The sequence below is a fragment of the Oreochromis niloticus genome, linkage group LG7, assembly GCF_001858045.2.
Source record: "Oreochromis niloticus isolate F11D_XX linkage group LG7, O_niloticus_UMD_NMBU, whole genome shotgun sequence".
NCBI classification, from domain to species: Eukaryota; Metazoa; Chordata; class Actinopteri; order Cichliformes; family Cichlidae; genus Oreochromis; species Oreochromis niloticus.
In genome coordinates, this window is record NC_031972.2 from 49,761,480 (window position 1) to 49,777,686 (window position 16,207).

General features: G+C 37.4%; 1 protein-coding gene across 3 annotated transcripts; it reads left to right on the forward strand.

Moving 5' to 3' along the window:
- Positions 1-2,319: 2,319 nt before the first annotated feature.
- On the forward strand, positions 2,320-16,022 carry LOC100695995 (ubiquitin-conjugating enzyme E2 Q2). 3 transcript variants are annotated; one of them, XM_019361714.2, is made up of 13 exons: positions 2,357-2,661; positions 8,579-8,683; positions 8,791-8,913; positions 8,999-9,055; positions 9,162-9,314; positions 9,673-9,757; positions 9,865-9,925; positions 10,019-10,109; positions 10,205-10,263; positions 11,949-11,997; positions 12,074-12,169; positions 12,338-12,404; positions 13,626-16,022. In XM_019361714.2, exons 1-13 carry the CDS (start codon positions 2,503-2,505, stop codon positions 13,655-13,657), a joined length of 1,137 nt encoding a protein of 378 aa, XP_019217259.1. In that variant the 5' UTR covers positions 2,357-2,502; the 3' UTR covers positions 13,658-16,022. The 3 variants fall into 3 exon arrangements, with proteins under 3 accessions (XP_019217260.1, XP_019217259.1, XP_003443914.1); XM_003443866.5 differs by having other exon boundaries at positions 2,361-2,661; positions 9,165-9,314; XM_019361715.2 differs by lacking the exons at positions 12,338-12,404; positions 13,626-16,022 and having other exon boundaries at positions 2,320-2,661; positions 11,949-12,086.
- Positions 16,023-16,207: the final 185 nt, after the last annotated feature.

Genomic DNA, 16,207 nt, shown 5'->3' on the forward strand with positions numbered 1-16,207 from the left:
CACCAAATATTGTTATCAGCCAGCTTTGGCCATTTTAACTGATATCAGCTTATCAGCCAATGAGATAACATTTACAATACGTAGTGGTTTATCTACTGTGTCAGTTACACTGGCTAAATGTTTAAAGACAGTGTGATGATATTCAAGACCTAGAAGACTTTACTAAAATATATTTACTTTCACTGAAGATTTATATGTTTATAAGGAAATAAAGGAGGGAATAAATAATGACAAAAATAAAAGAAATAAAAATATATGGGCCAAACTATTGACACTGTGACTATTGGCTCAAAATTTGTTAATCAGTTCTTCTAATCTGTTTGACACAGGACAGATACCTTTACCACTTCATTCGACATTACGTTTTATGTACCGGCTTTTGTGCATTTCTATACTTCGCTTTGTCATATTGTAGATCTTTTATTTAACTGTTCTACATTAAACTATGTTGTCGTGTTTTCTCTTATATTATATTATCTTGTAGAAGCCAGGCAATACTCATAAGACCACAGGCTTGAGTATGCCATTAGTTTGTGGTCTTTTCATGATTCACAGGTTTGCTTTGTGTGACACTTAATATGTGCTGTTGTGCCACAAACATTCACAATTCCCAAACAGCTTATGTAGCTACATGTCTGATTTGTATTATACACTGATTGATAAATAGTATCAATACATGTATATACATATCAGGACAAAATTATAACCTGCTGCTGTACGATGATGTGTTTTAACTTTGTGATGCTCAAAACTTGAAAAATTAAGATAAAACTGCAGTTTATCTTTCAATTTACACACAATATAAAAACTTCAATATTTCCAATTGAGGTGATAAATATCACCAGACATTCAAAGAGTACAGTACAAAACAAGATTGGCAGAGGTAGAAAGTAAAACTGGTGAAACGTGTGTCTAAAGGCCCCAAACTAGCTAAGCCCAATCTTACAAACAATCTTAGCCCAAGCTAAGATTCTCGTAAATAACTTAAATAGCTGAGCCTGCAATTGTAATTCAGTTCAATTCAATTTTATTTATATAGCACCAAATCAGAACAACAGTCACCTCAAGGTGCTTTATATTGTAAGGTAGACCCTACAATAATACATATACAGAAAAACCCAACAGTCAAATGATCCCCTGTGAGCAAGCACTTTGGCGATAGTGGGAAGGAAAAACTCCCTTTTAACAGGAAGAAACCTCTGGCAGAACCAGGCTCAGAGAGGGGCAGCAATCTACTGCGACTAGTTGGGATATGAGAAGGAAGACAATTGTAGTCTTAAAGAAGAAAATAACTAAATCACTGCACAGGAATGGACCCCAAGGTTTCAGACCAAGAAAAACTGCTTTTGCAAAAACGACACCTTCTTGCTAGACTGGAGTATTCCCAGGATGACCTGGAGAAGGATTATACTGGCAGTGTGCCTAAAACTAGAGCTGTTTGGCCACAGAGATGCTGCTTATGTTTAGAGAATAAAGTGAGAGGCCTACAACCCAAAGAACATCATCCCCACAGTAAACACGGTGGTGGGAGTATTATGCTGTGGGAAGACTTCAGTGCATCAAGAACTGGAAATCTTATCAAAGCAGAAGCAATAATTAAGAAAGAATGCTGTGTGAAGATTTTTATTTAAAAAAAACCTCAAAGAGGAAAATTGTGTCTGCGTCATCACTTTACCTTCCAACACAACAACGACCCAAAGCATAGGTCGCTCCTGGTGAAGAACTACCTACAGAAGACCAAAGCGAACATTGCTGACTGGCCCACACAAAGCCCTGAATTGTATCCCATTGAAAATCTGTGGGGTGAACTGAAGACCAGAGTCCCTGCCAGACAGAAGACCATCACATCTGAAGGAGCTTGAGAGATTTGCCAAAGGAGAATTGATTGCTCAAGATGTGCTTGTGAGTCTTGGTGAAAACTACAACAAATGACTCCAGGCTGTTATCCAGCAAAATGATACACAACTGACTGTTGGCATTAGGGAAGCTAATAATTTTGACCCTGGTAGTTTTGTTGTATTCCGAAATAATTTTATAATTTTATTCTATGTGTAAAGTAGTAACCATCCCAAATAAAACTAGGTTGTCTGTGTTTAAAATTCTTTGCTTTGTTTGACAGCATATAGGAAATACTCTTTTTAAAAAAATAAAAAAAAACATGGGGGTTGGGGGGCACTAATTATCTTCTATAACACTGAACCTTTTCATGGTATTAAATGGTTCCTTTAAGCAAAAGTCACAACTATGACTCCATCTGTACTGGTGCGAAAATAAATATAAAACAAGGTAAATATATTTATGTACTTATGTGGTGTCACAGCTGTCAAAATGCTGCTAAGAGTCTATGTGCACCACACAGGTTTATATAAAGCTAACTCTCCAGCCCTTTGTTGTTGTTCTCACGCTAATATGCGAGATCCGTACAGCCGACTCGACTGCGCGGTCGCATTCCGCCCCGACTTCCCCTCTGCCAGCGGCCTGGTGGTTTGAGATGAGTAGAAGATGTCGGTTTCGGGGCTGAAGGCCGAACTGAAGTTTTTGGAGTCAATCTTTGACCCAAACCACGAACGATTCAGAATAATAGACTGGAAACCCGATGAACTCAGTTGCCAATTCAACGTAACAGGGGAGAAGCTGCTGATCATCCACTGCAACATCACGGTGAGTCCAGGCCAGCTCTGCGCACAAGCTAACCCAGCCTCTGACTATCGACTGAAACCAAATCGGTCCGCGGAAGGCACCGTGTTTACAAATTAACTACGAATAAAGTGTTCGCTTTCATTTATAAACTATGTCAGGCCATTAAAATCCGAGTAACCCCGTGGATTAAAGCGGACGACACACGAACAGTGTTATGTTCACTTTGAAAAATTATACAATAAAACGTCATTAGTAACGACGCTGCGGTTGCTTTTGCTAGCTTGTTAACTGAAACTAACATTAATGCTAGCTTGTTTTTGTTTGCCAAATTAACTGCGTTACTGTTGAAAGTAGTACAACGGCTAACTTTATCACTTATGGACTATATCTAGTTCAATTTAAACTTAATTTAGTTCAGTCATACGAGGGCTTTCACTACACCCCAGCTGCTTTCAAGCACTATTTCACTGTGTACGTGTGTTTTTAAACAGACATAGCGTCGAGGTCCCGTACATGGCTTTAATTGACGTGAAATAGAAGCGGTTTAATGGAATGCTGTTCGGTCGTCCTTTCTGCCTTTTTCAGTAAGTAGACTGATCCCTCTGACGAACTTACTGGCATACATTTAAGCGGTTACGTTAGTGGCGTCTTTATCTCGACACTAAACCATGACGAAAGCGACACAATGTACATGTGAAATGTACGTGACAATATTGCTTTTTTTTTTTTTTTTTTTTTTTTTTTTTTTGACCAGCTGTTAACGTCAGCGGAACTGTATATTTTTTAGTAACTCCGTTCCCCCCCAAGAAAAGAAAAGAAACACGGGCCTAGTATTTATACGCGTTTCACAGCCCGCTCCAGTACATCACTGATTAAAATCAAATTCAAACTTGCGCAAAGCAGACATTCCCAGCCATCACAAAATGTAGATGAAGGTAGGCGTAATCTATTAACAACTGAGACTCTTTCTTTTCGCTTGGCACTTGTTTTGCTTGGTTCAGGTAAGCAGATGATGAATCTTCCTGACAACCTGACCACATCCTCCTCCTCTCAGCAGAAGCATGCACACACACAGTTACACTTATGCTCATTTTGAGGACGCGTGAGTGCTTGTTGAAACGTTCCGAATACCTTGCCATATTGAGATTAAACCTCACTGTCTGTGTCCTTTTGAGTCAGCCCATGCTAAAGGAAAGCTAGATTACACTCAGGTATATTGCATTTTTCCTGTTCAGAGGGGTAGCTGTGAGTTAAATGTAGCCCCATGCTGTGAACATGGTCATGTTTGATATCATTGGGTATTATTTGAAGCAGATTTCCACGAAGAGATCAGAGCTATGGAGTGATTTTTTTTTTTATTTATTTATTTATTTATTTTAAATTATTATTATTTTTTATTTTGGCATAATCCTAGCTATGTAAAAGCCCATTAGGTTTACTGCATTGATCGTGTTGTGCACAAACAGTAATGTCACCAAAAACTGGTCAGCATTTATACCAGTGCTTCATTCTTCTCCTGAACTGCATTCGTCTCTGCTCAGACAGAAACCCCCACATCAGTGCTGGTTTAGGAGTAGAAGAAATCAAAACTGGAGGCATCTCCCTCTGTATAATTTGTGAATCTGTGAGCTCCTATACTGCTGTATCATTGAAAAGGTGGTAAAAGTTATCACAGCCGTACATTCATGTCTACCAGCTTTGCCACCAAAAATGTAGATGTACAAGTAGCCTAAATGACAAAGCATGGCTTGAGGCACCACTGTTTGCAAGGGTGACAATACCAATTATAATTGCCCCTTTAGACTGCAGTCTAGGGCCCAGTTTTCGCCACTTAAGTTTGTTTCCGAAAGATGAGACTTTGAAGGAAAATAACATAACAAAACTGCTTCCTTTGCATCCTCCTCCTATACAAGCATTGATGCAGAGGTTTTGTCTGACCTCCATCAATCAGGACAAGATTTCTAGTCTGATGTACTGCAGTGACATCACAGTAGGTGCACAATGTGGCTACCAATGTGGTGAGCACAAATAAAGCTTAAGGCTACGTAAGCAGCACATTCACAGTGTTATGCTAGCATCTAAGTTGGCAGACAGCCACAAAATATCTGATTTAAAATAGTTGAAAAATTGGCATGGCTGATACTTAAAAGATATTTAAGCCAAGTCATCCAAGGATTAGAAAAGCAAAGTGACATTTAATTCAGTTTTATTTATACAGTGCCAAATCACGACAACAGTCGCCTCAAGGGGCTGTGTATTTTAAGGTAGACCCTACAATAATACATAGACAGACAAACCCAACAATCATATGACTTCCTATGAGAAAGTGTTTTGGTGACAGTGGGAAGGAAAAAGTTTGTTTTAACAGGAAGAAACCTCCAGCAGAACCAGGCTCAGGGAGGGGTAGCAATCTTCCACCACTGGTTGGTATGAAGGGAGGAACACAGATCAAAGCATAAACCAAAGGTTCTGTCTCGTGAAACATAGGAGAGCACCCACTGATGCTGTTATTCTCGCTGGTATTATTTAAAGACAAGTGCACATTATTTACCATGTACACGTAGAGCCATCATGTGAACGTAACAGATTTAGACAAATAGACTTCACTTTTCAGACCCACATCAGATGCTACGACCATTTTTTGTACTGTCTATAGTTCCAGCCCTCTCCTGTTGTCATGAGTTCTGGGTTGTGACTGGGAGAACAAGGTCACAAATAAAAGGGGGTTGATCGGTTTCCATCATATGGTGGCTGAGCTCAGTGTTGGAGACGGGGTGAGAACGTTAGATATCCAGTGGGAGCTCAGAGTAGAGTCCCTCTTGCTTCACTTTTAAAGGAGCCAACTGAGATGATTCTGGTATCTGGTCTAGGGATGCAACGATACCAATTTTTTCAAACCGATCCGATACCGATACTTGGATCTGAGTACTTGCCGATACCGAGTACAAAAACCGATACTTCTGCCACACACAAGTTAAACTTAACCGGTAGTAAAGAAACGACCCCACACAACTCTTTAACACAAACGAAACGTTTACTGAACGTAAGGGCAGAGACAAATACTGTACAACACATCCCTTTTTTAAACTCAAATGATATTCCAATTCCTTAACCAAATGAAATACACTGTATAAATGAAATAATTCCCTTTCAAATTATATTAAACAACCCAACTTATGTTATCACCTTTTGGTAAGTGACTCACTAATATACACTCCAAAACACGTTATATAAATCCACTAAACATACAATATTCACACATGGGCCCCACACACACTCACATTCACACTTGTTGCAGGCCTGTTTGCTGCTCACGCCGGACGATGGAGAAAAATCCTCTTCTCCCCAGTAAGAGCACAAAAGTCTGACTTACAGTTCCGTTGCTCGGTAGGTCGCTGTTCACCAGTCCCACACTAAATCCACTCCCTGCGGACCCGATGCTGTCTCTGCTACAGCGCATTAGCCAGTCACTGTCCAGCTCTCCAACAGTCCAAAGCAGCTGCCTCCGTGGCGCAGCCAAGCAGTCCGGGCTAGCCTTTAGCCTCGGCGGTCATGGCTGGAAACACAGTTTTCCACGGACGGTGGTGCGACCGTTGAAACAAAAAGTCACTTCACCCACACTCTGTTGCGAAGCTCTCACACGGTTAGCTTTCTAGTCACACACTCTTTTGTGCAAGTTAACCTCAGTAAAACTAGCCGAGTCTCTCACTTTGGTTCAGCTAACCTCGTGCATCTCTCCATGCCGTTCTCTTCTGTGAACTGTGAACACCTTATGTGGCGTTCAAGTCCATGGGAATTATGAGTATCTACTACCAAATTCCCATCCGGGCTACATTAGTATCGGTTCATGGTATCGGTTGACTTTTACGAGTACGAGTACGCACACATTTTACAGTATCAGCACCGATACCCGATACCAGTATCGGGATCGGTGCATCCCTAATCTGGTCAGAATACCTCCTTGACACCTCCCTGACACCTCTCTTTGGAGGTTTTCTGGGCACTGGCAACTAGGAGGAGACCCTGGGTCAAAACCAGAACACTCAGGTTATTTTTCCCCTGGGTACTGGGATGGAGTGGGTGTCCTCAAGGAGTAACTGGAGTAAAAAGATGTTTGGAATATAATGTTAAGGGTTACAGCTTCTGTGACCTGACCTTAGATAAGCTTGAAATTAGATGGATGAAATTATAGATGGCTTTATCCTAGACAGTCACACATACTGGTACACTTGACTGCTGGAGTTGGAGGCAATGATTTATAGGAAGTTGGAAGTGTCTTACAAACACAAAGGTGTTTTTTCCAGACTTCTCTACAAAAGTCTAATTTTCTACTTGATTCAGCAGTCTTCCTCCAAAAATTCCTTGCCATTGTACTCTGTCCTTGATAAATTGTTTAAATACCTGCAGAGACTGACTCTCTAGCTCGCCTATTATGTACCACACTCCAGCTTTCAAAAAGGGGGGCCACTGTGTGCAAGTATAAAATAAACTTTACAGCATTTTTCTTGAATGAGAGTCAGAGTTCAGTTAGACAGAAGAATAAATGTGAAAATGTGCAACAACAGCACAAATCTCATGACACTTAGTTATCGAAGGTGTAAAATAGGAGCAGGAACTTGTAACTTGATGACATTTTGTGTAAAAGATCAGTTTATCAGCTGAACTCTAGTATGGAGATTACTAAGAAGTTGAAAGGCACATATTATTGAGTTACACTAACACTGCACTGTGCTGATAATGAAGGCATCGTAATTACCAGTTCACCAGTCTCTGACTTGTAAAGAGCATTCACGTCAGCATCCAAGTCATGGTTACAATTAGATGCCCAGTTTACACAGTGTAGTTTACAGTTTGTGGCACTGTGTGTTTAACTCCTCCCCACGGTGGATGAGAGATTTTATGTCAGGTTTGTTTGTAGGTTGTAAATACTATAATATTTTTCATCTGTGGCGCATGCATGGATTAAACACGAGTTTGGCTTTTTGGCCATCACCATCTTTGTTGTTTGAAAGCAGGCATTATGATTGAGGGATGTTTCTGACTCAGTTAATCAGCATGATTACTCACAGACTCTGGAAAGCCAGCAGATTTATTAACCTTTAAAACGAGAAGAAAAATTGGTCTTGAATTTTAATTATCATGTATTTGATTATATTACTTTATTAATCATTGAAATAATAAAATAAACCATAACTTTTTTTTTTATAGTCTGACACGGAACTAAAACTACCAATCGAGACCAAAAACTTTTTTTTTTTTTTAAACTGGGATCTTGAATCAGTTGAAAAGTAGGGAAGTTTTCTCAGACTTCAGTGCAGTCATTTTAACATGACTACTGCACAGTCATTGCTGTATAAAATATGCAATATGTTTTCTCTCAACATCTTTCTTAACTTTCTGAAAAACACAATAAAAAATAAAACATCTCTTATTAATTTATACATGGATCTCTCCTGTGTGCAGTATTTTCTTCTCTTGGTCTTTTTACATTACCAAAACTTTACATATTAGACCCCATATGTGTCTAAATGCTTTTTAATCTGTTTGAATACATTTGCTGCTAAGCACAGCAGTTGAAAACTGGATTTTTACTCATGACTTTAAAAACTGTATTAAGACCTAATTGAAATGTCAAAGGAGCACTTAACCACTTCTCTCTCGTGCTCGAGTTGCTTTCGCTCTTCAGCTGGTAAGAGGCTAATTTTGTGCGGTGGGTGGGTGTGTGGGCTAAGGCTTTTGGTTTGAAGTCGCTTGTAACTCTGAAACAAACTTGGTAACACTTTATGTTAATCAGATTTCTAACCCAGGGTGCCATTTTTGTTTCTTAAAAGCAGTGGTTTTCACAGTACAATTCTAGTGCATTCTGTTGACTGTAAAGCCATCAGCACTCGAGCACAATCAGCTAAATTTGTATGTGTTCTTGTTGCTGCTGTTGCAGGAATCCTATCCCTCAACGCCACCAATATGGTTTGTCGACTCTGATGATCCCAGTCTGGCTGAAGTGTTGGAGCGCCTAGAAGATGTGAGGAAAGGCAGCACATTGGTAAGATGGTTGATATGGATCTTGCTCCACATAGGATGCTTTGCTACATTTTGAAAATGCAATTTAATATTATTATTAACAGTTTATCTTCTCAATGTTTCTTACAGCTTCTACAGCAGTTGAAGCGCCTTATTTGTGATCTCTGTCGTCTTTACAACCTGCCACAACATCCAGATGTAGAAATGCTGGACCAGCCTCTACCAGCTGGCCCGATCACCCAAGACAGAAAAGTAAGCTCAGTAAATAAGAGTAAAGCTCAAGAGTCTTTCGTTGATCTTAGCTACTCACTGTTTTTCAATTTCCAACCTTCCACAGCATGGGTTATCAGATGAGGTGACTTCTGAAGAGGAAGAAGAAGACGAAATGGGAGAGGTAACCAAATATGATCCATTGATTGATCGTCAATTTGCTCAATATCTTTAAGGTTTTTGGGGGGGGGGGTTCTCTCTTTTCTGAACAAATGTATGTGTTCTGCTAGCAGGATATTGATCTGGACCAAGACCTGGACCATTACGAAATGAAAGAAGAGGAGCCGGTGGATGGAAAGAAGTCAGAAGATGAAGGGATAGAAAAAGAAAATCTGGCTATCTTGGAGAAAATCCGTAAAAATCAGAGACAAGATCACTTGAATGTAAGATTTCCATCTGTCACATTTTTAATCAAACCTTAATCTCAGTTAATATTTTTGGCTTTCGGAGATTATGAATACACAATCATGAGATAATTAGTCTTTTGTATGAATTTCTACTAGAAAATAATTTGATTATGATTTGTTTTTTTTGGGGCGCGGCATAATTGAGCAGACTCATATTGAGTCTGTCAATTATAAAGGGAAGACGTACATTCTCATGTAACCTACCAGTTAAACAGCAACATCCAACACTCAGTGCAAAAATGCAGCAGTCCAAGAAAATTGTGCAAAATCTGAAAACCTCTGGTATGCTTCCTGTTTGTCCAGTTGTTTAACCGTCAGTTGTTTTATGTTGCAGGGTGCAGTCTCTGGCTCAGTGCAAGCCTCAGACCGCCTAATGAAGGAACTCAGGGAGATCTACAGGTCACAGAGTTACAAGACAGGTGAATAAAAGGGGCCATTACTCAAGGCTTGTGGCTTGCATTGTATTTAATGTTATTTTCAGAAGCTTTAAGTGAAGCTCTTTGTGTGTTTGTGACTCATTTCACAGGTATTTATTCAGTCGAACTAGTCAATGACAGCCTTTATGAATGGCATGTGAAGTTAAGGACGTAAGTTCTTATTCTGAGTGGATTTTGATTCCATTTACATTTCCAACTTTGAAAATGCTGTTTTTATTTGACCTTTTTTGTTGTTTGTTACAGGGTAGACCCAGATAGTCCATTACATAGTGACTTGCAGGTCTTAAAAGAAAAGGAAGGAGTGGATTACATTCTGCTCAATTTCTCTTATAAAGTGAGTCCTATGGAAGTAATTGTCAACAGCTTTATTTTTTTTTTTTCGTAGTATAGGGCTGTCTCAAGGCAGTTTTTTCTTCTTCTCTACAACAGGATAATTTTCCCTTTGACCCACCTTTTGTACGGGTTGTCTCGCCTGTGCTCTCTGGAGGGTGAGTGTGCAGTAGTGTTCCCAGCCCAAATTACATACATCATATGCATCTTATGAATGTTACTGCCCAGAATATGCTTTATAATTTGCTTGACAACTTCAAATGGTGTCTTCTGTTATTAAAAAATAACATCCCATGGTTTAGACTAAAAAAAAAAAAGTAAATTTCTGCAACCTTAAGATTGTTTAAGCCATTTTATAGGTGGTGTTTGAAGAAAAAACTTTTAGAAAAACTAATAATAATAATAATAATAATAATAATAATAAATTTTATTTATAGGTGCCTTTTAAAGACCCTCAAGGTCGCCTTACATTAGTGCAAGAAAAAAACAAAACATAAGGTAAATGAAAAATAAAGTATAAAAGCTAAACAAGGTAAAAATGGATTAAGACGGAATCATGATGAAGGGTATGAAATTTTGAATAGATGGGTTTTAAGATGCAATTTAAAAGTGGAGAGAGAGTTTGGAATGCACTTCCACCACATCTCTGAACTGCAAAGTCTCTGAGCAAAAGTCCCATGAAAGTCAGGCGAGCAGGTGGAACAGACAGAAGGGAAGCTGAAGAAGAGCAGAGTGTACTAGGGGGTGAGTACGTATGGAAAGGATCAAATAAATATGGGGGAGCAAGTTTATGAAGTGCTTTGAAAGTAAGAAGCAGGCTCTTGAAATTGACATGGAGGTGAACTGGAAGCCAATGGAGCGGTTTAAGAACAGGTGTTCTATGTTCAGTAGATGTAATTTGGAATATAATACGAGCAGCTTTATTTTGAACTAACTGCAATTTATGAATTGATTTATGAGGTAGAACATAGAGAAGAGAATTACACAAATCTAAACGAGATGTGACAAGAGCATTGACAAGTATGGCGATACTGTTTGGAGTGAGTGAAGGACGAAGGCAGTTTATATTAAGAAAATGAAAACTGGAAGACCGAGTGATATTATTTATGTTCTGTGAAGGAAAAAGTGCTGTCGAGGATGACGCCAAGGCTCTTAACCTGAGGGGAAGGTGTGACAACAGAGTTATCAATGGATAATGAAAGACTTCTGGTATGGAAATAATATGGTAAAAACCTGAACAAAAGAACAGAACTTAAACAGGATAAAATAAAGGAAGTCAGAAGTAAAAATTCAAAACAAAATATAGTTGAATTACAGGCGCTTAATAAGGAGTTCAATAATATAATATCTATAATACTGTAAAGGTTGGAGTTAAGTAAAAATAAAAAAAATTATAAAAATATATGTATAATAAAAAAATGTGTCAAGTGGTTTAGGATTTAAAAAAAAAAAAAAAAAAAAAAAAAAAAGATACAGTGGTTTTGGTTGCTCTGTGTTAATTAGGTAGAAATGACCTATTATCATAGAAAAGGAGATTCTCAGCTAGAGAGAAATCGTGTTGTAAATAAGTATGGTATGACGTGTGAAGATTCACTGTATCTATGCTTATGGCAGTAGAGGTGAAGCAGTTAAAATTGAATTTAAAAGGAATTATAAAACACACACCATTGCCATACATCACTGTATTATACTTACTTTCAAGACTTCTGATAATTTCAGCAAAAGTAAAAAAAAAAAAAAATTCTGGAGGGCAAGAAAAAGACCAATTTTTTTTGAAAAGGTGAAAACATTTTTGCTTAATGACACATTTGTGAATTTTTTTTCTTTCTTTTTTTTTTCTTAGTTACGTTTTAGGGGGAGGAGCATTGTGCATGGAACTTCTCACAAAACAGGTATGCAAATGGGATTAATAAAATAATAATTATGACTAACAACAGAAACTGATTCATTTCCATTTGTGTTTGTTAGGGCTGGAGCAGTGCCTATTCCATAGAATCTGTCATTATGCAGATAAATGCAACTCTGGTTAAAGGAAAAGCCAGGGTGCAGTTTGGAGCCAATAAGGTAACACATTTCATGAATTAGTGTGATTTTTTTTTTTTTTTTTTTTTTTTTTTTTTTTTTTTTTTTTTAAACGAGGATTGTTTCAGTAATGAAAACAAGTAAAAGGCATGGTTCATCCTGTAGAGCAAACTGCTTCTGCATATTAACATGTTGCCTTTTGTCTTTCAGAACCAGTACAATCTTGCCAGAGCACAACAGTCATACAAATCCCTGGTTCAGATTCATGAAAAGAATGGTAAGGAAAGAGTTATGTTTTACTGACGCTCAGTAAACACACAATGGGAATATCATGATCCTTAGCTAACGGTCCCCATGCACTGATGCATGTATACAGTCTACTTTCATATAAATGTAAACATGAATAAGCTTTTCTTACAGGGAAATTAAAATTTATAGGCAAAAACATTAAAAAATTAACCTTTTTACAAAGAAAATTCAGACTAGTCCCACTGTTTATTTGTTTGTTTTTTCACACAAATTACAATTTGAGTATGATGTTTTTACTAATGGCATTTCCATTAGCTTTAACCATACTTTCACATATGTAAAATTCCACTGCATTTTTGTACTGTACTTAAAGGTTATAAGTGCACGTTTCATTTGCATGTAGCACATATACACCCTGTTTCTCTTGGTTTAAAATGGCCTTTTTTTTGGTTACTGCATGTAGTATTTAGTATTCATGCATGAACACATTTATGTATGAATATTTTATACATTTGTGTCACGTATCTGAGTCATATTTTGTGCCTAAATAGTTTCTGTATAAAACAATTGATTCACTTCATGACTTACAAAAGTTGAGCCTCTAAAATATTTTAAGTAAAACTATTAAGTAATAAAAGCTATTAGGCAAGAAAGATCTGAGATTGCACCCCTTACTTTCACAACTATTACCAGTTTAAATAGGATTTTACTTGGACACTAATGTTGACCTTTGTTTTTGGTAGCAATGGCATAGACATCGCTTTTTTTTTTTTTTTTTTTTTTTCTTTTCTTTTTTTTTTTGTCCTTTTTTTATTTTTACACACATTGGTCATACCACCTGCTATTAAAGGGTACCAGCCTAGATGTAAAATATTTAAAATAAAATACAAGTTAAAGAGATGCTCATTTAAACGAACAGTTGAACCATGTGACACTTACAGGTTTTAGATAACATTTAAAAATTCATATTTGAAGGCACTACAAATGTATTCGAACTAAAAGTTTTATAAAATAAACTCTAATTCATTTAACAGAAATGATCTGACCTATTTCTGTGCACGAGCGCATCAATGACCCACATACAGGCTGAACTGTGCACTCTTCTTTTACCACATCTGTGTTACAGTTCTAGTTGTTTGAAAAGGCATTTACATCGGGCTTTTGTGTGTTCGTGTACAATATGCACTGTTAATGAATTCCACTTTAACATAGCTTCTTTAAATACCTGTGTTTGTCTTTGTTTCTTCAGGTTGGTACACACCACCTAAAGAGGATGGATAAGGAGCTACTACCACTATGCACCGGGAACATGTCTTTGAGTTGTCTTGCTTTCTTTGGAATATTTTCCCTCTCTGACTTACTGGGAATATATCATCTTTCTCACAGAAACCATATCGTTGGCTCATTTGACAAGTATTCCCGTCACCTCGCTCCAGGAAAGACTTTATTCCGGTCTCACTTTGCTTCTCCCCCTCAGTGTTTTAGTGAGGAGGATTATGTGAGGTTATCACTAGTTCTGTTTTCTAAATATGCTCATTTGTCTTTTGAAAACAAAAAAAAAACAAAAAAAAAACTTTTCTCCCTTGAAATTTGGGGAAATGCTTTTTCTTCAGCTGCTTTGACAAAGCGGGCTTCAGTCCATTACCCCTCATTTAGTGGGAATTTTAAAAGAAGATTGATGCAGAAGCAGAACCTCATCACAACTGCTTTTGTTTCTCTCGTTTCCTTTTTTTTTTTTTTTTTGGAAATTAACTGGTACATAAATGCAAACATTGTTCTAGAAATATTATTTGGCATTTTTTTATTATTTGGGTATCCTAGACAACAAATGATACGATTTCATATTTTCTAAGCTTATCTTAAATTTGAGATTACCTACTACTCACTGTTTTTTGTTTTTTGTTTTTTGTTTTGTTTTGTTTTTTTGTTTTTTTTGTTTTGGGTTTTTTTTGTTTGTTTTTGCGCTTGCTTTTTATGTGTGAAGAATATCGGGTCAAGCAGAAACAAAATGCTGCAGTGTTGTGAACAATCAACTTGCAGTTAATTAGAAAATAAGGCCGATAGGTATGAAATATATCAGAATCTCCATATTGTATATCTTACAGTGAGAGGATGCATAAGATGGGAAGATGGAAGTTCTAACCCCTCTTGGCTCCTCTTGCCTTATTTATGTTAAAGGCTGCAAGTGCTTTTTTTTTTTTTTTTTTTTTCGTTTTTTTTTTCTTTCTTTCTTTTTTTTTTTTTTTTTTTTTAAATCGCTGTAGAGGTTGATGGCTAGTTGGATGCTGACAGTGAAGCCCTTTGTGTGTAAAGTTAACAGCAAGTTGTACAGAAACCCCTATTCAGCCGCTGGTCTAAAAGTTGGGTTTGATTGCAGTCATTTCATCCAGCAGATCTGCTGGAGTGGACTTTATTGAGGAAATAAATTGAGGTTTTCTGGATGTTTCTTTGTTCTTCTGTTTTTGTTTTTTTTAAAGCAAATTTGTCATATCATCCTCTCATAAATTTGTTGTAGTGTTTTTGTTTGTTTGTTTTTCGTTCCCCTCCCTGCCCATTTAAAATTTGCCGCCCTGTCACTCGACATGACTTGGAGCTAAATGTCCATTATCTGTAGGGCTTCCTCTGCCATTACAATATAGCACAGGTGTGTTTCAGTGTTGCTTGTGGAAAAGGATGATTTAGTAGTGTGATTATAAAACTGTACATTTGAACTTTGACCATGCAATATCCTGTAATACACACAGAGTACTGCTGTTCCCCAAATTACAGGACACACGTTGTATCTATCAATCTGTTGGCTCTTTTGCAGTTTATTTGCTAACACTGTCTGCAAAAGTACATTTGAATGGCAACTCAGGTAACAAACAACACTTAGGAGGGGGTTCTGTACATGTCTATGTTGAGCTGCGGGTGACTTTCTGGATTTAATTAGTGCTCAGTTCCAGTAATGTTTTGACATACTTGCCCACTGATCTGATGTCTGAAACAGGAAATGAACTGAACTTTAAAACGCAGGTCGCATGACTTTGTAATAAAGCAATTTACTTAGCGAGTGCTGGATTGCAAGTAGCATGTTGACCAGTTTGTGTAATTGCTCTCACTGATTTTTTTTTTTTGTTTGTTTGTTTGTTTGTTTGTTTGTTTTTGTTTTTTTTCCCCACCCCCACCCCCCTTCTCCCCAGAAAGGTGTCATATCGTGAATAATTTCTGATCAGAATTTCTTTTTTGTTCTCAGCACACTGCTTACATCAGACCTGTGACAATAGGATGTATCTGAGGGTGGAGGTCAGGTGTAGAGAGAAGGTGCACATTAAACCCTCTGTTACAGACCCTTTAGCCACATGTGACTGCCTCCCTCCAAAATGCAAATACTCGGGTCACCGCAGATACTGAGATGATTCAAGTGTGACGGTCATGGCGTGGTAATTGGGCGCTTCTCTAACTGGACTGTGTGTCATTTATCTCAATTCATTTTCTGGCACCAACAAGTCTGACACTCTTGGCTCATTTTGGGTTTCTTTCTTCTTCTTTTTTTTTTTTTTTTTTTTTTTTTTCTTTTTTCTTTTTTTCCATTTGAAGAAATTTTGACCATGTACAGTAATTTGTAAACTTGCATCAAGTTTATGAATAAAGAATTTTAAGATTATCACTGGTATTCGTGTGTAGTAATGGAGTTGCAAAGTTATTTTTTTTTTTTTTTTTTTAATTTACATCTTATTCAGGTTTTTGTTGTTGTTGTTTTTTTAAATTATGGAGAAAAATATTTGATATTAAAGTTGATGATTAGGTGGCAATTGTACATTACAGTTGTAATATGTATTATTAAGTAAT

Excerpts from the sequence above, each read along its gene's own strand:
- LOC100695995 (XM_019361714.2), top strand. The coding sequence starts at position 2,503 with ATGTCGGTTTCGGGGCTGAAGGCCGAACTGAAGTTTTTGGAGTCAATC. Across the intron at positions 8,914-8,998 it reads CGATCACCCAAGACAGAAAA|CATGGGTTATCAGATGAGGT; the intron begins GTAAGCTCAGTA and ends AACCTTCCACAG. Across the intron at positions 12,170-12,337 it reads TGCAGTTTGGAGCCAATAAG|AACCAGTACAATCTTGCCAG; the intron begins GTAACACATTTC and ends TTTGTCTTTCAG.